General features: G+C 37.8%; 1 protein-coding gene across 1 annotated transcript; it reads right to left on the reverse strand.

Annotated features, from left to right (window-relative positions):
- Positions 1-7,419: 7,419 nt before the first annotated feature.
- LOC110465465 (putative protein TPRXL) lies at positions 7,420-21,072 on the reverse strand. Its single transcript, XM_021521295.1, has 4 exons — positions 20,423-21,072; positions 12,980-13,086; positions 10,102-10,147; positions 7,420-9,857 (listed from the first exon to the last, which is right to left on the reverse strand). Exons 1-4 carry the CDS (start codon positions 20,526-20,528, stop codon positions 9,196-9,198), a joined length of 921 nt encoding a protein of 306 aa, XP_021376970.1. The 5' UTR covers positions 20,529-21,072; the 3' UTR covers positions 7,420-9,195.
- Positions 21,073-23,970: the final 2,898 nt, after the last annotated feature.

Genomic DNA, 23,970 nt, shown 5'->3' on the forward strand with positions numbered 1-23,970 from the left:
TTAAGTTCTGATACAATTGTGAAATATTGATGTATTAATATATGTAGGCGTTATTGTCTACAAATGATGAAATGTCAACACTACTCAACATTTATTTTCAAGTTATAAGAACTGTATCATACTGTCGTCGTTAAGTTCTGATATATTTGTCAAATATTGATGCATTATCATATGTCGGCGTTATTGTCTACAAAAGTATGAAATGTCAGCACTAATCAATATTTTTCTGTCGTCGTTAAGTTATGATACAACGGTCGTCGTTAAGTACAGATTCATTTGTCAGAAAGTGCACGTGATGCATTATCATATGTCGACGTTATTGTCTACGATATTATGAAATGTCAACACTACTCAATATTTATGCTCCAGTAATAAGAACTGTAAAATTCTGTCGTCGTACAGTATTGATACATTTGTCAATTATGGATAAATTATCATATGTATGTGCTTAGTAATATTTGCATATTCATTATACAAACTATGCAGTAATTTCATCTTAAACGTCAGCTTGTAAAATCACAAATTGTGGGTTGAGACCTGTTTGTCACAAGTGTAATTTTAAAAAGTTTATTATCTGGTAATAAGTTCAACGTATTTTTACGTAATCTATTATTTGTATGAAGTACTATTCCGTTCAATGGTTTCCCTTTTCAAGCTTCAATGAAAGTCAGGTTTTTGCTCTGTATTAATATCATATAAAATGTCTATTTTATATTATGTTTACAGATTTGCTAAAAGAAAATTATGCATCAAAGTATACTTTTTTTTAAAATCAAAGCCACTGTTTTTGTGTTTTTTTGTTTGTTTGTTTTTCTTTTGACTTTGAATCAAATATGTATGCAAAGTGTTTGTTACTTTGTTGTATCTGTATTATAGCGATTGTATAAATGTCATGTGTTGCTGGACTGCACGATGTTCTGATGCTAATTGTATCGCCATTCTGTGACCTCGAGGTATTCATTTCTCGACAATGGGTGATGACTACACGGGTCACAGAATGGCGATAGGAATTTTCTATTCCAAGGTCTACGGCAGATATTTTGTAAGATCATTTATTGTTTACACTTTGCATATAGGTTCAATATTTCGTTTAGTACTTTTACTACATGGCTGGTTCACTAATTTGATCACACTATTAAATCACGTTATGTTAACCAATTTTCGGAACTTTGATTTTATGCTACTTTTATTATTACTTCTGCTTCAGCACATGGATGTTGAATCCAATCCCGGCCCGGTACTTGGGGAACTTTCGATTTTTCATGTAAATATCATAAGTTTTCGCAATAAGTTAGATTATATAGAGGACATAGCTAGTGAGTAGGACATTATATGCCTGACTGAAACACACTTGGACGACAAAGTATCTACTGACAAATTACATATAGCCGGTTTTCATGAACCCTTTCGACAAGACAGAAACTTTGCGGGGGTGGTTTATTAGTCTATGTTAATAATTTACTGAAAGTATGTCGCTTACAAGCTATAGAATACCCTGGCGATGAAGTCATATGGATACAAATTACTTTGCCCAGATCAAATCTAATAATTGGTACAGTTTATAGGCCTGAATATTCTGTTAATCCTTTCTGGCAAAATTTAAAAGCATCTATTGATAGTGCATTAGATATATCTCAAAATGTAGTTATTGTTGGCGATCTAAACGTTGATTTACTGTTTCCAATAACCATGTCCTTATTGATTGTATTAACACATTTTCCTTGAAAAACGTAATAAATGAACCTACAAGAATAAGTCCACCTAGATCTAGTTTACTTGACCCCATTTTACTATCTGAGTCACTTACTTGTAAAGAGTCTTCAGTTTTACCTATTGATAGAGCAGTAAGTGATCACGAAGGTTGTATTGTAGTTATTAAATTTACCTGTTAACCAAACCTCTTTACAAACGGAAAGTGTGGTTATACAAACGAGCCGACTTTGACATGCTAAACGATCTTGTTGACGAATATGACTGGTCTGTTTTGTTTTCTGTAAGTGACTCGGTTGATACAGCGTGTGACAATTTTACTGACATTTTTTTCGAATTTATAAATAGATGTATACCCTCAAAAACAGTTACAGTCCGACCTCATGACAAGCCCTGGATGACATCTGAACTTAGAAAACATTTGAGAATCCGTGATCGACTGCCAGGGCAACACTCCAACTTTCAGACATTGACAAATTTAAAGCTCAGCGAAACAAGGTAAATAATATGAAAAAAATGCCCGACTTCTTTTTTACGAAAATGTACATGGACTTATTGACGATTACGCTTCTTCTGATACAAAATCTTATTGGAATTTAGTAAAACGACTTATGAAATCCGGTGGACATTATCAAAACATTCCTTCATTGACGGACACAGCGACAAATAGTACTTTTTCAAACGATGACGATCAAGCCCGTTTACTTAATAATTATTTTTGTAGTATAACCTGTGTTAATGATGTTGATATTCCAGTTCAGATGATTGAATCCAAAACAGATACACGTTTTGTATCTTTGCGGTTAAATCATTCAGAAACAAAAGATGTTTTAGAAGTTTTAAAGCTAGGAAAAGCTTCGGGAGGGGATGGTATTAGTCATCATGTGCTGAAGTATACTGCTAACTCTATCTGCAAACCACTTGAAATGCTTTTTAACATGTCACTTTCTTCGTGTGTATATCCAAATAGATGGAAACTTACAACTGTTATGCCGCTTTTCAAAAAGGGAGATCGTCATACGCCGTGTAACTATAGACCTATATCCCTACTATCTACAGTTGGTAAAGTGTTTGAGCGTATAGTTAACAAACACTTGTATAATAATTTTTTTTGAAAATAGCTTGTTTTATCGATACCAATCAGGCTTTATGCCTTGTCATTCTCCTGTTTATCAACTTATTGAAATGTACCATAATATTTGTATTGCTTTACTTGCATTATTTTTTGTTATATATCAAAAGCGTTTGATCGTGTTTGGCACAGGGGCTTGATAGCAAAGTTAGAAGCGTACGGAATTTCAGGGAAATTATTGCATTGGCTCGAAAATTATTTATACCGGCGCAATCAGAAAGTTTTAATTGGAAATTCATTTTCGGAACTAGGTAATATTGACGCAGGTGTACCTCAAGGGTCAATACTCCAGGTTATTTGCAGATGAGACATCCTTACTTTATTCTGCTTTTTCATGCTATGAAATACAGACCGTTCTCAACAAGGACCTAGAATCTTTAAATCAGTGGGCTAAACGTTGGTTGGTTTCTTTTAATCCTCAAAAAACGGACGTTCTTTTTATTTCAAATGCAAACGATATTGACGATGACTTGGATTTGATGTTTGATGGGGAAAATTAAAATTTTACAGACATACATAGACATTTAGGAGTAAATTTCAATTCAAATGGAAAATGGGGGAGTCATGTTGAAGATTAATGTTTTACGAAAACTCAAATACTTGTTGAAAAGAGATTCATTTTTGAAATTTATAAATCTTTCATTTTACCAGTTTTTGAATATGCCTGTGAATTATGGGAGGGTTGCACTGCTTGTGAATCCTAGAAATTAGAGAAAGCTCAAAGAGAGGCGGCTCGAGTTATAACAGGACTGCCTTCTTATACAAGTAATGATTCACTATATTTTGAAACGGGTTTAGAAACATTATCAGAGAGGAGAAAAAGGCGAAAATTGAATATTTTATATAAAATGAAAAACAGTTTAATTAACCCCCAGCTATTTATCGGCCCTTTTGCCAAACACAGTGGGTAACAACAATCGGTACAATTTACGGAACCAATATGATTACAATATTCCTTCTTTCAGACTCTCCTCAAGCAACTCTTCTTTTTTGCCGTCGAGTTTACGTCTTTGGAATTCATTAGACAATACAATAAGAACATTGCCATCTTTAAATACTTTTAAATCTGCTATAACCAGTGGTGCAAATTCGTTTCCACCATCTTAATATAATTTTGGCGAACGCCAAATATACTACATACGAAACTCAGGCATCAGTGCAGCTCTTTGAAAAATTATTTATTCCGTGTTAAGTTTGTTGATAATCCATCATGCGCTTGTGGACATTCCTGTGAGGAGGTTGGTAATTTTTTCTTAGAATGTAAACTTTTTAATACAGCACGAATTACGCTATTTCGAAACATAAACTCGTTGAATAGATATCCAGTAAATTTATTTTTATTTTTATTTGGGAATGAAAATCTGTCCGTTGATACCAATACAGAAGTATTCAGACACGTGCAACTTTTCATCAGTTTCCAGCAACAGATTTTAAGTAAAATATAATAATTGTAAGATATAGTTTGTATGCCTTGTTAAATGCTATCATGTAAATATCAATATGTACTGTATTAGAGGAAAAGGCGTTGAAAAGTTGATATAACTTGTGCCTTATCCTGTGCTAAAATTTGGGGCAATAAATATGTTTAAATCATGTTGAATATTTTTTTCCTTGGGTTCTGTCCCCTGGCCGAGACATACCAGAATCTGTAAAAGTGGTAGTTTCTACTCCTGCTTAACGCTCAGCAATTAGGAGTGGGACGACTGGTTCTCCCGTTGTCAGTATAATGTGACCGGGTCCTGCTGGGTGTTTTCGGCAGTATGTTTCAGTGAGGTAGCACTATAAAATCGGCATCAGTTCCGCGCTTTCACAAGGAGACAAACACTAACATATCGCAGCCTCCCAAAACACACACGCATACACTACACCCATGCATCTTGCACACAGGGGAGGCCGTCCTTAATTACCATAGCTGTTGATAGGACGTTAAACAATACTAAACCAGAAAAAGCAGTTTATCATTCTGACACTGTTTCCATAGCTCCAATCAGATGAAACTGTGAGAACATCAGTAGTGGCCCCTCGATTTTATCCACGTGCTGGCGATGAAAAATTTGCTCTCACGGTAAGCCTCTGAAAACACTGTTTGATATTCTATAATTTCCTCTGGTGACTTCAGTGACCAGTTATCTTGGTTTCTCTGATATTGACGACGTTTTCCCCGTTTTCTGTGTGTGATACATAGGTTTCTTAGATTCTTTCTTGTTAATGTCAATGCCCTGCTATTTCGGGAAGGTCCAGATATCTATATGTAATACATTATATTTTTCAATGTCATCGCTGAAAATGATTATTTCATATTAAAAGTGCAATCATGAAAAAGTCATTGGAACTTTTGGGATTTTTATATTTTCTCTCTACTTCCTAATAATCTTATTGTTTCCTAGCGCCCTCCTTAGCAATGCCTCACTTTTAGCTTAACTGTTAAGCGCTCTTCCAGGCGAGGAATGCAGAATTGGTTCTGTTTCCAATTGTTTTGGCGGAATGCCGTGCTGGGTGCCTTCGGCATAGTATTTCAGTGAGATAACACTATAAATCGGCATCAGATCCGCGCTATCGCAAGGAGGTAAATATACCAACATACCCTGTCTCCGGCACGCATACACTACACATATTGAGGCACGTCCTTAGTTGACCTTGGCCCACTTGTATAAAACATCTCAAAGTTAAAGAAAATCTCAAGCAATGTATTGTCTATGGGAAAGCTTAGACTTGAGGAAATCTCAAGAGTTGAGATGTTTTATACAAGTGGCCCCAGGACTGTTAACAGGTAATTAAACAAAATACAATCAAACCAAAACCAGCAACTCATTGATCTACGTATATACTCTTTGAGCGGCTTTAAAGCAAACCATTTGGAGGTAAATGAAAATCAAGACGATGGTTGTGTTCAGTATTTTTATTAAAAAATGAGGATAAATTATAGACTGTTAAAAAAAGTAACAGCATCAATATACTATACACTTCAGGGATAAGCTTACACCATTATCCTGGCAACCGTTTCCTTGAAAACCCCGTTGCCCCGACAATATCCGTAATTACGTCATTGGTAAGATAATGAATCTTAAAGGTATGTACAAATAATTCTTATCATCTTGAAGTCTATTAATGCGAATCCGCCGATTAAACCAAACCATAACATGTAGTTAAAACTGTTAGTTGAAAAAAGGGATGATAACCTTGCATGTATTTAAAACTTTCAGCTAAAACAGCGTAAGGGGGATAATCTTACATATATTTATAAATGTTAGTTACAACTTGATAAGGGGAAATAATTTGTTATACATATTTATAACTGACAGTTGAAAAAAGAAAAAAAAAAGATAATCCTTCTTTTATCTATACATTATAACTCTAAGCTAAAACAGTGTCAAGGGAGATAATTTGTTGCGTATTAATAGCTGTTAGTTAAACCCGAGAAAGGGGAGATATTTCGCTACATGCATTTATAGCTGTTAGTTAAAACTGGGTAAGGGGGGATATTTCGCTACATGTATTTATAGCTGTTTGTTAACACTTGGTAAGGGGAGATATTTCGCTACATGTATTTATAGCTGTTTGTTAAAACTTGATAAGGGGGGATAATTTGCAACATGTATTCATAACTGTTAGTTAAACCTGGGTAAGGGGAGATCATTTGCAACATGTATTTATAGCTGTTTGTTAACACTTGGTAAGGGGAGATATTTCGCTACATGTATTTACAGCTGTTTGTTAAAACTTGGTAAGGGGAGATATTTCGCTACATGTATTTATAGCTGTTAGTTAAAACTTGGTAAGGGGAGATATTTCGCTACATGTATTCATAGCTGTTTGTTAAAACTTGGTAAGGGGCGATATTTCGCTACATGTATTTATAGCTGTTTGTTAAAACTTGGTAAGGGGAGATATTTCGTCACACATATTTATAGCTGTTAGTTAAAATAACGCCAGAAGAGAACATTTATATCATATATTTATGAGGTGTGGGGATATTCATTTTAACAAGTGTATACAACAGTTTAGTAATATTATGGTAAGGGGAGGTTATTTTTTTATATTTTTTTCCAATGTCGATTTTCGTGATGAAATGCAATTGATATCAATATCTAAATTTGAAAATCCCGAAGTCTTTAATTAGTGTTTGAGCACTATATTCTGTGTTAATAAATATGAACATCAATTATTTGTTTAAAATAGCATTTATGCTTGAATTAATACTGATTACTATAATACAAAACATACTATTTACATACATGTACCTATTATAATGATTTATAACATTGAAGTATTTACAGTCAATACTGACATACACTTAATGAACACTGGAGTTATCGCCTGATAACCTGACTAACATAGAAAACACAGTAAATAAGTCATAAAGTCTGAGCAACGTGTATTCCGTCTTTGCGTATTGCAGAGGTATCTTCTCTTTTTAGCAGGGATTGATTGTTAAGTCATTGGTTTGTGTGAGAAAATTACGTCGGTTTCTCTAAAATTGATGACGTTACTCTCACAAACAAAGGACGTAACAATCAATACCTGCTCAAAAGAGAAGATAACTCTGCAATACGCAAAGACGGAATATGTAACAAAAAACAAACAAACTTACATATAAAACATTCAGTGTTTATATAAAAACTTAAAAAATCATACTGTAATATCAGAGCCCCAAAAAGATAGGTAGTCTACTTAAGTTTCGTGCGGAAAGACAAACTATGTCAGAAGTCATCCTTTCTATGCTAAACAGAAGAAAACGTGCCATCTTTTTTCTGTAAAGATTGAATTTTACGCTGTGTTACGCTTTGTTTAAATTAAATGTAGTATCAAATTCATAATTATCTAGATCTGTACGTACTTTAATTATTTGACAGGAACTACTCCTTGTCGTGGTCAGCCTTTTGGCATTTCAGACGAAATGAGGGCCTGTGTTACATAATGAAGTAGTCATGCGGTAGATCGAAAAAATACGCCGTTTTAAAGTGTTTCGGAATGATGGCCACCCTTATAAGAAATTATATGTAGGTAAACGACAGTCGAAATATAATAACAATGATGAATACGGAATCACTAGCTAATAATGTTCGGACTTCATATACAAAATGTGCTTCTGATAAATGAAGTCACGATATTGAGCAAGCCGAGAGAGAGGTTAATCAAACCAAACTATCTAGGCCTCACTAAGGTAACTCTTTTTCTTATCAGTGTTCCGGTGCAGAGTTAATCTTTATAGATCCTGGATCGGTAAATAAACTAACTTAACCTAAGTTTTTAACTTTGACGAGCATGTACGTTTTTTTTTTCATTTACTGGAAACTGAAAGAGGAAAACCGTTCTGCTTCAATGGATTCTTGTGAAGAAACAATCTGGCAAAACATGAAAACAGACGTGGAGATATGACGAGAAAAATATTGGTAAGTACGAAAGATTAATGTTGAGGGGAATCTATATAAACAGGACACTAGCATAGTGTGTCCCCACAACATTGTACAGACATAATATTTATAAATATCATATGAAAAATAAATATAGAAATATGTGACACTAATATAATGTTCTGATGACGTAGACCACAGACGGTAATGGTGAGAACGGACACAAACGTCGATGTATCCTTCCGCGAGAAAAATATGGCGTGATAAATGTAACCAAAATAGTTCTTCATATACGTTTGATTTTACATGTAAACAAATAATTCCAGGGTTTATCTTGAATTAATTTCTTGATGTGCTTCCCGAAAACGGGAACCGACTATTATTGATAAATTAATTAATTAGTCTTGTGAATTTTCCTAACGGTTATGACTAGGAATATTTGCGCCTTTATCGGTCACCTGTATATGGTGTTCCTTTCAAAAGCGACAATACATTTCATGAGTTCATGACGTCATAAAATCAAACTGCCTCTTTTGAACTTCAGTTAATGAGGACATGGAATAGCGGATCGTTCACAATAAACGTCATAACGAATCGTACACTTCGTGACGTCATACAATTGAAAAAACCTGATCGTTCACTTCATGACGTCATATAATTAACCATTACAAATCCTTCACTTTATGACGTCATATTTTAAAACAATAACAAATCATTCACTACATAAGGTCATATAAAGAAATAACTAATAGTTCACTTCATGACGTCATAATTTAACGAAAATTAGTCCTTCTTGTCATAGCATAACATCATCCAATCAGTTCATTAATCACATATATAGTGTCAGTTCAAAATTTCATACTATTGAAAGGATAACTCATTGTTTACTTCATGACTTCATATGACAGTAAACATATCGTTTACTTCATGGTCTTTAACTGAAAGGTTACCTTCCCGGTAACGTATAATCTCACGCAGCAAAAATAACTCATAAGAACATCATTTCCCAAATCCATGATTTAACATATCTGCCGGGTTCAGCATAAGTAAACCCGATGACGTAGAACCAGACGACGATGACGTTGATTGTGATGTTGGTGATGACGACGATGAGGCAGGGCTGTCGTTATTACTCGTCTGGGTTTCTGACTCGCCATCCTTATCGCGTACTATGGTTAGCGGTGTGTCCGGATTGTCCGTTGTGTCACTGTTAGAATTAGAACCGTCATCTGTACTTCCGGCAGGGTCCACGATAACCGGAACAGAGGGCATGTTAGGATTATCTCCCTCACCAGCAGGACTCATTGTGACTCCCGCTACAGGCGTATCATCAAACGTATCCCGTATCATTTGCGGAGTAGAGGAATCGTCTGCTGTCGTCGATTTAGAATCATCTCCGATCCTGTCGACATTTTTGTTGCCCGATAATATAATCATTGGTATGCCATTTTGCACGATACTTGCAGTCGACAACTGTGTGAACGGATGTGTCGTAGAAGTATCGTCCACATCCCGTACAACGATCAAAGCAGGACCACTGGTTGTAGCATCGCCCTCATTACTGGAACCGGAAGAAACGAACGGCACAGTGCCAAAATCATCAGTATCGCGCTGTATCTGTAGCTCGCCGTCTGACAATTCTGTTACGGGAGTCGTCGGCCCTGGAATAGGAATATGTCTCGGTAATTTTATGGATAAGATATTTTTCAAGTAAATGTTTATCAAGATCTGACAATATAAATATTACATAAAAATACACCGGAACACACGGATCTCACAGTATAATAACAGTTATTTCGATAAGTAGATATAAAAGAAAGATTAAGCCCCCCGATCGAAGGGTGTGGGCTGATGATATTTCACATCAGTGGCGCTGTCTGAGCGTTTTAACGTCAACAAATTTACCTTTTTTCATGGACATCGGTGTCAAATGTGGATGAACATGGAAATTCTGAAAAATGAATAAATTAGTTTATCTTTCAAACAAAGCAAACACAAATAAACGCATCATGGTCAAGTTGGTTTTAATACGATATTAAGTTTGGGTTTGAATCAATCACTTAATTGACTATGATGTTTGTACGGCTGTTCTCTGAACATCGTTTCGATTTCTATATTATGTTGTATGAAGAATGGATCTGACAATGACGATCCAACGTTTCCAAAGTCATTTAAATACTATATTTCCTAAAATAGTTATTGATATATCAATTATTAATCAATTTTTATCAAGGAATTACTTTTTGTCTGGAAAGTGTGTATGCATTGCAGTAAATCTAAAAACAGAACATTTTAGAGGCCATATGAAATGTAGGAATATTTCGGTTAAGAACGATGCGGGGCTCGGTAGTCCGAATTATTCTGATGTTTTATCGACTTTTTTCATATCGGTCTGTCGTCGATTAACGTCAGAACTCCGGCCCTCTATGATATGCGAAATATGCGACCCCTCCCCGGAGCGCACTTCAAACTGATATTTTAGAAACAAATCGTCACTCTCACACACATGTCGCACATGGATCGAAAGATCTATTCTTTATTTACTAGGTGATATCAATAACATGTTTCAAAGATCATTACGAAAAGTATTTTCCAAGTTTTTCTATACCAACCCATGTTTTTAATGGAAATTAGGCCATGAGCAATGTCACATGACTTGACGAGATCTCGCGTTACCGAAGGTATATCCCAACGTTATGACTTAAGCCGGCGAGATTTTAGTCAAGTGGCATTAGAAGGCGGGACTATCAAAAAAACTATAGTAAAACAGAGCAATTTTGAAAAAAATATGTTTTTAGTGATTGTATTGGTTGTTTGAGGCATGTAATTTATGTTCATCTTGTGCATAAAGAATAGATCTTTCGATCCATGTGCGACATGTGTGTGAAAGTGACGATTTGTTTCTAAAATATCAGTTTGAAATGCGCTCCGGGCACGGGTCGCATATTTCCCGCATATTATAGATGGCCGGAGTTCTGACGTTGATCGACGACAGACCGATATGAAAACAGTCGATAAAACGTCAGAATAATTCGGAATAGGGGCTCGGATACCACGTGATCTTTTGTCGCTGTTATCACATTTCTTAACCTTTGGTTTGTTTACAGTAAACATCAGTGACCCTGCCCTAGGAGGGGTTCACACATCGTAAATATATCATGAATTTCTTAGTATAAGACATAAATCATTTGTATTTCTTCGAAATCGCAGTCCACACGAGGTAAACCATTACCAATTAACAATATACACGTAAACATGCATTTGTCCTTGTAGATAAAATTATATGCTGGTGTAGCATTGGGAAATAAATTGTAAAAAAACATAACACTAAAATCTCGACTTAAGTGTCGATAGCATGTTGATCCCGAGGCCACGTCTATAACAACTTGTGTTGGCCATGTGGTTTTACGGTTAATGGTTTATACACATTATAATAAACCACCATTGGCGTTAAAATCATCGTGCTGTTTACAAACATCTATCTCTAACATGTCGGAGGAATATTGCGTCGTAGTTTCATCTATAATCCTCGCTGGTCAATAGTGTGTAGGCAATCAATAAATGAATCAACTGGTCACATGGTCCGTCCGTCCGTTCGTCTGACTGTCCGCTCACGCAAGCGATGGTTTTGATTCAAACATATTTTTATTTGCATCTATTACAAAAGGGATTGGGTACAAGTTGTCAAACTTATATAAAGCCTTGTCCCAATAACATATTATAATATATATACATATACAAGCAAACAAGCAATGAAGGAGGGATTGGATTGTTTAAAGAAGAAGCATTTGCATCCTCACTATTGATTGCTACTGGGAGAGGGAAATGGTTCGAGGGAAATTCTAAACGAAATACTAAATAAACTGGTTTTTAAATATATAATGGATGCGTCTATATTTTTGTCCTCGTCTCTCCTCAACGCTGTTTCCCAATTTTATTCACAAGTCCAGTTCCATCTAGTCCGATTTTTTTCTGGGCCTGACACCAGACTTAGACATTTGACAGATAGACTGACACCAGACTTAGACATTTTGACAGATAGATATTTATTGTCAAATGTCAGGGCCAGAGGAAACTCAGGCTAACCACACAACTATCTGTCAAAATGTCTAAGTCTGGTGTCAGGGCCAGAGAAAACTCGGGCTTACCATCCACACATCTATCTGTCAAAATGTCTAAGTCTGGGGCCAGCCTATCTGTCAAAATGTCTAAGTCTGGTGTCAGTCTATCTGTCAAATGTCTAAGTCTGCACGGTGTCAGGGCCAGAGAAAACTCGGGCTTACCATGCACACATCTATCTGTCAAAATGTCTAAGTCTGGTGTCAGTCTATCTGTCAAAATGTCTAAGTCTGGTGTCAGTCTATCTGTCAAATGTCTAAGTCTGCACGGTGTCAGGGCCAGAGAAAACTCGGGCTTACCATGCACACATCTATCTGTCAAAATGTCTAAGTCTGGTGTCAGTCTATCTGTCAAAATGTCTAAGTCTGGTGTCAGTCTATCTGTCAAATGTCTAAGTCTGGTGTCAGGGCCAGAGTTAACTCGGGCAAACCACACGTCTATCTTTTAAAATGTCTAAGTCTGGTGTCAGAACCAGAGGAAAGTCGGACTAAGTTCCATCTTACCGTCTTCATAAATGCCATGCTTATCTAGGGGTTCTTATGTAAATGTGTTCGTACTTTGTTTATAAAAAACAGGGATTTATCTTTTGGAGACTGATTTGTAATAAAATTTCGACACCAACGACGACACCAGACGTACTAATTAAACACTGAAGGATACTTACAATCCACGAGTACAGGTCTTTCCGGCTCATCAGGCGGATCAACCATCTGTAGACCAGGCTGGAGTTGATCCGATTTGGCGGGACGGGCACAGTATTACTGTCCGAACCTAAGGACAGACAAATATTCAGTATAAACAGACAGACAGACATATGGCCACATGCATGGTTACCGTCTGAACCTATGGACAGACAAATACACAATATAAACAGACAGACAGACAATCACATGATTACTGTCCGAACATATGGACAGACAAATACACAATATATATAGACAGACGGCCACAAAGCTACTGTCCGAACATATGGACAGACAAATACACAATCTGTATAGATAGACGGTCACAAAGCTACTGTCCGAACATATGGACAGATAAATACACAATATATATAAACAGACGGCCACAAAGCTACTGTCCGAACATATGGACAGACAAATACACAATATATATAAACAGACGGTCAAATAGCTACTGTCCGAACCTATGGACAAACAAATAAACAGTTTGTCAAGAAGTTACAGAATGATAGACAGACAAAACTTCTTGATAGTATTATTGTTAGAAAGACTATATACACAATTTTGAACATTTTGAAAGGAAAGCAACGATATATTTTATACACTCGTAGAGAGTGCTCCGACAGCCTACCACACATCACTTACTCAATTTTTACGATCACTGTGACACATTACGTACACAATTCACAAGGAAGATAACGAAATATGTCATGTGCTACCATCCAGAATAGTGCAAAACAAAACCCACACAGTTACATAGAATAAGAGGAGACAATGCATACACAGCTCTCGGGACGACAACGAAACCTGACACGCTAAGTCCGTCTCGGGACGACAACGAAACCTGACACGCTAAGTCCGTCTCGGGACGACAACGAAACCTGACACGCTAAGTCCGTCTCGGGACGACAACGAAACCTGACACGCTAAGTCCGTCTCGGGACGACAACGAAACCTGACACGCTAAGTCCGTCTCGGGACGACAACGAAACCTGACACGCTAAGTCCGTCTCGGGACGACAACGAAACCTGACACGCTAAGTCCGTCTCGGGACGACAACGAAACCTGACACGCTAAGTCCGTCTCGGGACGACAACGAAACCTGACACGCTAAGTCCGTCTCGGGACGACAACGAAACCTGACACGCTAAGTCCGTCTCGGGACGACAACGAAACCTGACACGCTAAGTCCGTCTCGGGACGACAACGAAACCTGACACGCTAAGTCCGTCTCGGGACGACAACGAAACCTGACACGCTAAGTCCGTCTCGGGACGACAACGAAACCTGACACGCTAAGTCCGTCTCGGGACGACAACGAAACCTGACACGCTAAGTCCGTCTCGGGACGACAACGAAACCTGACACGCTAAGTCCGTCTCGGGACGACAACGAAACCTGACACGCTAAGTCCGTCTCGGGACGACAACGAAACCTGACACGCTAAGTCCGTCTCGGGACGACAACGAAACCTGACACGCTAAGTCCGTCTCTGCGTATTGCAGAGTTATCTTCTCATGTGAGAAGGTATTGATTGTACCGTCATTGGTTTGTTTGAGAAAATTACGTCGTTTTCTCAAAAATTGATGACGTTACTCTCACAAACAAATTACGTAACAATCAATACCTGCTCTCAAGAGCAGATAACTCTGCAATACGAAAAGACGGAATAAAAAGTACGTTAGCGATTACAACCAGTGATAAATATAATATAATTCTTTTATGCATTTTAAAAGTTCATGGCAACAAATCAATTATCCGAAACATTTATTTAAAACATTTTGTGTCATAATTTCGACGGGTGGTTGGCATACATGACGATTTTGTATTTTATATCTATTAAAGTATCAGACTGTAATTTTACCTATACAAATACTTTTTCTTATGTGTTCTTAAACCCACACTGGCCAGGATGTCATGGTGTAAGTGAAACAATAGATAACGAAGTGTTCCGAAGAGTTAATCTAAACCTGTCCGAGTAAGAGGGAGGCGTCAAACGTCTTGGTGACTGAGATTATTTAGAGTGTTACACCGACTATATGTAGCCAATCAAATCGGTTGTTACTTCAGAGTTGATCTTACGGGATTTTTTCAAACCAAGAAACATTGGCATTTTTCAAAAGACAGCTCTCTACTGAAACTATAAACGTGCAGGTTCGGGTAGGACCTGCTGTATCCCACTGCATGACAGAATGGAGTGATTCCTTGTTCAGGTTATGACATTTCAGTGAGATGACACTGTAGTTACCGTTTGCGTGGCCCTGTCATCTATTGACACAGTGTTCATACAACTAGGAACAAATCAGCAATCAAACAAATAAACGAACAAACGAACCAATTATCTAATGCTAAGTTTGAAAACACGTTTATATACCATTGTACAATATGCATCCTATTGTATTCGATTATTATATTATACATGTATCATTGTAAATTTGTAATAAACTGTATCATATGTATGTCATTGTTATATCTACACTCCGATGTGTCTTACACAATGAATAAGATAATCTGAATCTGAATCTGAAAACGTAACTAAAATTCAACATTGACTTGACGCCCCATTTAAAACTAATCGATACAAGGCGAACACAAAGTACCCGGATGTCCAACCTTTAGAGCGATGGACTAATACGAAAACCCGCATAGCATGTGTACAGACCAGAAACGTTTACGTCACTGGTTCGGGCCTTTCTCGAACCCCATAACAAGTGACGTCATAGAGGTCGATCGGTTCACACTTTGTCGACCTGTACCTAGGTGACCTTACGACACACGGAGATTACATCGATGGAGTGGCGACCTGCGGACGTCAGACCGGTCACCTTTGGTCAGTTCTGACGACACCTGATAGAGCACATTTGACCGGAAGCTATTTCTCCCGCGTCACTATGTCCCAAAAGCATTGACAGCTTACATTATTGCTTACTAGATTAGACTATATCTCGTGTCCATGACGTTGAGCCCTGGGATTAGACTATATCTCGTTTCCCTTACGTTGATCCCTGGGATTAGACACGGCTTTGACATGACAGTATATGCTGGGGCCTAGTTATCATTGTGCGTAGGAAATTATACCAACCGAAAAAATACGTATAATTTATCAGTGGGGTGGCATTTTCAGGCACTGATTTAAACCTCTAATCAGTGTAAATTCCTACAGACGACAGAAAAACCTCAACCGTTTGTTTTTGTTATACACTGGAAAATGCATAAAACACCCAATACAATACACTATTCCCTACAGCCAGCGGCATGGAACATACATTGAGGCGACTAATGTGCTTCTCCTCTTATTTGATCGTTTGAATTGTACGTGTCTTCTGCTAAAGAGACACTGCAGAAACCGAAATCGATCCTACTTTCCCAATTGTAAAACCTAGGACCTCTTTTGCTTTCTTTTCCTGCCTACTCCCTTTTTCCCTGCCTACTCTCAATTAAACAGTAACAGATCGATCTGTCAATTATTACTTGTAGTTATCGTTCCTAGGCAGAGATTTTGATCCGACGACTTACTTTACATGAACTCTCCCGACATAGAGTGAACTCCCTCGGGATGTACACCTCCCCACCTGTTCGGTTTATCACAAGTCGTCTTAGTATGGAGATTTTCGAGATTTTTTGTGTTTTATTTTAGAAAAACAGTCTTTCCTACTCACACAACTGTGAGGACCAGGGTCCTTTTCGTTCATGGGGAACAATCGGTTTGTCTGTTTTTGAATATTCGGGTATAAATCCTGGCAGGACTGCAAATGTTGATGCAGGCCCTGTAAGGCTTTGTCAAGGCTCGCTTGCACGCATTATCAGAATACTAAGTCCGACCTTATTTCATAAACGAACAACTCTGGTCCAACCGGTTCAACCGTTTGGATCGCGATAAATGAAAGCGGCCCAAGTTGCTACAGTGCCGCCGACAGAACACCGACCTCCTTCAGTGAGACGACGCCCGTATGGGTGGAGTCATGTATGCAATAAACCCGTCAACCAACCAACCAACCAACCAGTGCTACAGTGGGGGTCTTCCCCGAATACCAACTCTGCTTAAAATCACATGTTTACATAGGTGGTCAGTTGTGATGATAGTGAGTTATAGTCTATTGCAGGAAAGTGTACAGGTAAATTGCAAAGGTAAATCAACTTCTGATAACTAATCAGATAATCAATAGCTGCTAATAATTGCAAAATAAGAATTAATATTTAGAGTTCCGATCCCAAGCTGTTCTTCTGATAACTAAGCTGCTAATAATTGCAAAATAATAATTAATATTTAGAGTTCCGATCCCAAGCTGTTCTTCTGATAACTAAGCTGCTAATAATTGCAAAATAATCATTAATATTTAGAGTTCCGATCCCAAGCTGTTAAATGGGTAATGTATAAAACAGCAGCACACTTTGGAGGACTATCATATTTCGCTCTGTACTTGGAAACATCAACTTCTTTACTCAGTGAATATAAATTTTGTATTCAGAATTTGTCATCGTTTTAGTTAAACTTGTACCTTCAGACTTGTGTGATTTCTCTTATAATTATTGTCATATAAAACTTGTACTTATTTTCATATTTGTGTGAACTTGTGTGACTTTATCTGTTATTGTGTGCTACCAAAGACCTTGACCGACATCACCTTGGATGGTAGATGGACAGAAACATCTACAGGCGAACCATTTCTCCTCTTCGACGACGGTGAACAGAACAACAGAATGATTGCATTCGCTACATCAGAGAACCTGGCCGAACTTGCAGCCTCCGATGTAATCTTCAGTGACGGCACCTTCTACACCTGTCCTACTATATTTTACCAGATTTACAGCATTCACGTACAGATTGAAGGAATCATGACCCCAGTTGCATATGTACTACTTCCCGGAAAGAGCCAGGCTATCTACAACCGTTTCTTCACGCGACTACAGGAGCAAACCTCCAGATTCCATTCCGACCCACAACAGCCTTCGTCGATTTTGAGGTAGCAGCACACAACACCATCCGCAGTGTCGTCCCTGGAATCAACATAAAATGCTGTTTTTTTCCATTACACTCAATGTATTTGGCGAAAGGCCAAGTCAACCGGACTCCAGACACTGTACCGCGAGAACGATGACGTCAAACTACTTGTCCACCGAGCTGCTGTTCTTCCACTCACCCCATTTGACCGCATAGAAGACGTCTGGTTCCAAACCCTTGAAGATGCTGATGATGCTGACATACCACATCCCGTACTGCTTTTCACTGACTACGTCACAGAGCAATGGGTAGAAGGAGACCGACCAACCTGGAACCACTTCTCAACAGAAGGACCTCGGACTACCAACCATCTGGAAGCTTGGCACGGAAAACTAAGAAAAGAGTACTTCATGCCCACCCCAACATCTACACCAGCATCCAGACGTTTAAGGACATGCAGAACGTGAATGACATCAGCCGGATCCAGAGAGATGCAGGAGGCACTACTCAACCCTGAAAGAAGAGATACGCCAACTTCGACAGACGCCTGGACACCCTGAAAGACCGTTATCAGACAGGAACTATCGACCTGATGACCTACGCCGACTCAGCATCACAGCTTCTGCATCTGGGATGGAGTGTTTTGTGCTAGAGACTTAAGTGATATATATAGAGAATGTGATTTGTGCTAGAAACCTCAGCTTCATTTAGTGGATTACTGTTTATATTCATGTTTAATTATTATCCTTTAGTGCTGTATTAAATGTGTATTACTGTTATATGCATGAATAAAAACTTAATCTTATTGCTGACATTAGTATCAATGTGGCTTGTATTAAGGAATTTTATTTTTCATATAATGTAATGCTTTTTTTTCATATAATGTAATGCTATTTTTTTCATATAATGTAAGTATCAATATTTAATTATTCTTTTCTATTACTTAGTGCTGTATTAAATGTGTATTACAGTTATTATATGTATGAATAAAAACTTTCTATCCATTTTATTATTGACTTGAGTATCATATCTACAAAATGAGTTGACATTCTTAGTTGAAACAGGCTATAACTAAACTTCAAAGGATTTCCTATATAAACACCTTCCTTTGAATTTTCCAGAGTTGGTATTCGGGGAATGAGCCCTACAGTGCCTGTGCTGTTATATTTGTGGAGGTAATTAAACAGGTGACATATGACCAGTAATACTCTCCTGGTTAGCCGCGTCTGTGAAATCCTCGAACTGTTTTGATTGTAAGAACAGTGCACGTTTGTAGTGTTAAGTATTTTAAAGTATTTGTATCTGATGGACTACGAGTACACTCGCGTTTAAAAGGAGCCTCCACGTGCTGTAGGCTCAGTTTTGTTTACTTCTTTCTCAACTTGAACCTTACGGCTTACCAGTTAAAATAAATATGTGAATAAGAATAAAAAATACAATCACAAAGCAGTTATTCTCATTCACATGCACCCACACCGAGGCATAACCAAGTTCTTGATAAAGCAGGATCCTCTTTGTAGTATAGACCTATAACTATCCACATGTACCTGTTTTAATTTAACGGGTCGATTTCCAAGACGTGACCTACTTCATCGTTACTTCCGCATTCTTCTGCGGCCGTCTGAGGTTAAGATGTAACGGAAATAGCTACTGTCCCCGGAAATCTTTATAACACCGGTCATCCATCAAACCACTAAATACCTGGCCATATCACCTGTCCTCAAACTACTAAATACCTGGCCATATCACCTGTCCTCAAACCACTAAATACCTGGCCGTATCACCTGTCCTCAAACCTCTAAATACCTGGCCGAGCAGACATGTAATAAACCGCTAAATATATATACCTGACAAACTCACATGTGGTTTTACTACTAAATACCTGACAAAGTCACCTGTCATCAACCCTCAAAATACCTGAAAAAGTCACATTTAATCAAACCTCAAAATATCTGAAAAAGTTACCTGTTATTTGACCACTAAAAGAATGACCGACACATCTGTATTGTTGATGAGTGTGACTGCCGATTCAAACTTTGACAGGTAATGAAATGGCTACGAACAATTCACCAAACTCGAGATGACATCCGAAATATAAGAAAGTTGAAGCCCGTATGAGGCGCCGTTTTGTTTTACTTTTTCCTTTATAAGCCGTAGATTACGCAGATTCGATGACCGTAATTGTAATTGTTTAATAAATGCAATGAGAAATATACTTATCATTGGCGCATTCAAATATTATCATTCTTTTTATACTATCATCGGATAATATGACGTTGTGGGGTATAAACTGATAGTAAGATTACATAATACAGAATACTTTGAGCGGAAATGTCACCTTCCGTTTAATTACGTTGACGTCATATGAAATATTCACATGTAATTCGCCGCATATTACTGAATTAAAACTGAATGGCATTTAAAGAGACGTAAATAATTTGTCTACATGATGACAATCTGAGTAGAGAGGTAACACCTTACCTGTATTCCACAGAGGTACCGATTCCGACACATGTCCAAATATGGTAAGCACCACAACTAACAAACAAAGCGGACGCGTAACCAAAGTTACGCCGAATACATTCATGATGAACAGATTCCTGAGTCTGGTTCAGTTTCTCGGCACTTTGGAACAGATTTTGGTGTTTGTCGCACTCTTATATGCGCATGAACAGCTTCTCGTGTCTGATTCAGTTTTTACACGTGCTGTGATACAGATTTTGGTGTTAGACTCACTCCTTTGTGCGCGTGACTAGTTTGTAGTGTCTGGTTCAATCTTTACACGTGTTGTGATACAGAAAGATTACATTGTTGTCCTAATGTACACGGTCAACCAAAGTTTGACGGAATAGGTCACGTCCAAGTCATGTGCCAGAAACGGTCAGTCAATCTTTGAAGTCAAAATGTTTCAATAATCACAGCATTCGGCAATACGCCTCAACCTTCCTTATACAAACGTTACGAGATAATGTAAGTATTCTTCCGGAAAATATCCCTAATTTCTTGGAAAATGCCTCTTGCCTTTTTACGATGATTCCAATTTAAGTATTTGTTTTGCAAACACCAAATAATTTAAGAGATAGTAAATCACAATTTTGATATAGATTCTGTCTATAAGATCATACACTACGGGTGCCACTGGAAGACTAGGGCAGAATGTGGTTGTTTATCATTTAATACTTACATATCCAGCTTATCTCTCTCCCCCCGGGGTATTGAATATTTCGAGGAACTGTGGGTGACCACACGACCACGCGACCTTACCCGCGTAAACATCCGGAAGCAATGTTTAATGTCGACGCTATGTCTGGCATTCGTCACGTTCGGAACACATCGCGTGTTAATAATGAAATCAGTAAATAACACTTCGGAATATTTCTGATTGGCTTGATAACAAGATGGTTATAGATTCTCCTTTCCATGTATTTCTAGTAATTGTTTTACGAAACAAAATGATTGTTAGCCGTTATCTTTTAGCAGGAATATGTTAACATGAGATAATGTGTTATCTTTTAGTCACACGTTTTGTAACTTTGTAAATTTGTAAATTTGTAGCTTGTAACTTTGTAAATGTGTAACTTTGTAAATTTGTAACTTAATAAAGAGCCTTATAGGACATTCCCTTTCTGCAGTATTCATTAAATGTTTCCAAACGCTTTAGACATTGATGTTTATTCTTTTTGACCAATAGTATTTTTGATGAGTCCAAATTAGACGGGTCATCGGAAGGTCGACCAGGTGGCGCAGTGGATAGCGCACTTCCCTTTTGCCAAGGTGGCAGGGGTTCGATTCCCCGATCGGACGTGAAAAGGAATGGGTCATTTGCACAGGTCACTTGGGTTTTCTCCGGGTACTACGGTTTCCTCCAAAAATGAGACCCACCACGAGATAATATTTGCGCCAACAAGAGTGATAAATGTAAGTTGAAATAACTTGTTTCTTAATTGTTGTAAAAATTTATTTTAAATGGACGAAATATCCATGTATGGTACAGTAAAATGGTTACTTTCTTTCTACGTCGACAAACGTACTTTTACAAGATCCTCTCTTCATATTTGAAGTAATTGGTTAAGGTAATAGGATGGTTGACTCTGCGGGAAGGCCATACGTCACAGCTGTTTACCGTTACCTTGTAGATGGAATCATATTCTGGCACAGTTAAAATGAAATACTTGTTTAAGACCAATAATTTAAGTCATACGTTGTAAATCTGTAACTTCTCTATGTTCCACATTTTTTTCGGAACACTTTAGACATGAGCTTTTTAATTCTGTTGACATTAAGTGAGAACCGGTGAGTCCTTAATTGACAAAATGGCGATCTGGTACAGTAACAGCACAACAAAATAATATCGAATGTAAACAAAATTATAAATCAAACTTGAAATCCCAAAAACATTGGCATAATGTGAACGAAGAAATTTTTTACAAGCAGAGTCTTGAAAGAGTAAAAGGGGAAAAAGACCAAGAACCCGTATTCATGAAAATATTTTTTTGCCGAAGCATTTTAAAATTATTTTCTTAAACCGACTTTCTTGTAACTCAGTTAAATCACGTCAAACGATCAAAAAGTCAAATATAACATTGAAAACAATATTTGGTTTTAGTCTCTTCAAACGTTTTCCAAATCATTGACAAAAACAAGATTTTTGTATTAATTTATAACCGTAACAAGGCTTGAGCAGCGGAACGGTTTCATGCCTACGGGCCCAGGGTGTTCTGGATGTGTGAGCGACTTCTGCTTCATTAATGACACTCTTGTTGGCCCAGATGATAGCGCGCGAGGGTCTTTATGTGGGAGGAAACCGGAGTACCCGGAGAAAATCCACCTGTTTCCTAACCAATTTACATGTGTTATTACCTACGTGTAATAGCACGTGAACTCTGAAACAGTTACCTGTTTCCTAACCAAGTTACATGGGTTATTACCTACGTGTAATAGCACGTGGACTATGAAACAGGGCCGGCTGGATTACGTGTGTCCCTACGAATTTACAAGGGATATAACCTACGAGTAATAGCACGTGGACTATGAAACAGGGCCGGCTGCATTACCTGTGTCCCTACTAATTTACAAGGGTTATCACCTACATGTAGTCCCACGTGACCTTTGAAACAGACCTGACTGTTCTAACTGTTTCTTAGCGAATTTACAAGGGTTATCACCTACATGTAGTCCCACGTGACCTTTGAAACTGACCTGATTGTACTATCTGTTTCCTGACGAATTTACAAGGGGTATTCCGTACGTGTAATAGAACGTGGACTCTGAAACAGGGCCTGCTGTTCTAACTGTATCCTAAACACTTTACGTGTATTGCTACATGTAAAAGCACGTGAACTCTGAGACAGTCCTGGCTGATCTACCTGTTTCCTAACCAATTTACATGGGTTATGGCATACGTTGAATAACACGTGAACTCTGAAACAGGGCCGGCTGTATTACCTGTGTCCCTACGAATTTACAAGGGTTATTCCGTACGTGTAATAGCACGTGGACTCTGAAACAGGGCCGGCTGTATTACCTGTGTCCCTACGAATTTACAAGGGTTATAACCTACGTGTAATAGCACATGGACTCTGAAACAGGGCCGGCTGTTCTAACTGTATCCTAAACAATTTACATGTATTGCTACATGTAAAAGCACGTGAACTCTGAAACAGTTACCTGTTTCCTAACCAATTTACATGGGTTATTACCTACATATAGTACCTCGTGACCTTTGAACCAGGTCTTGCTGTTCTACCTGTTTCCTAACGATTGTACAAGGTTTAATATGAAAAGGCAAAGCCTCAAAAGAGCGTCGCTTTTGTTGATATCCTATATTTACTGATTCAGAATACAAATTTCAGAATAAGATAAGATAAACTTTATTTAAAGTCGGCTAGTCGAGGAATAAAAATAAAACACAAGCTCTAATGAGATTAAGACCGTCATAACAATAGGGAGACCGGGGCAAGTTCGGCCTTTTTTTAATTATTAAAGTCCGTTCTAGGAAGTATGGCAGCACGTTTTTGAACATTATTTAA

Source organism: Mizuhopecten yessoensis, unplaced genomic scaffold (assembly GCF_002113885.1).
Source record: "Mizuhopecten yessoensis strain PY_sf001 unplaced genomic scaffold, ASM211388v2 scaffold11081, whole genome shotgun sequence".
NCBI lineage: Eukaryota > Metazoa > Mollusca > Bivalvia > Pectinida > Pectinidae > Mizuhopecten > Mizuhopecten yessoensis.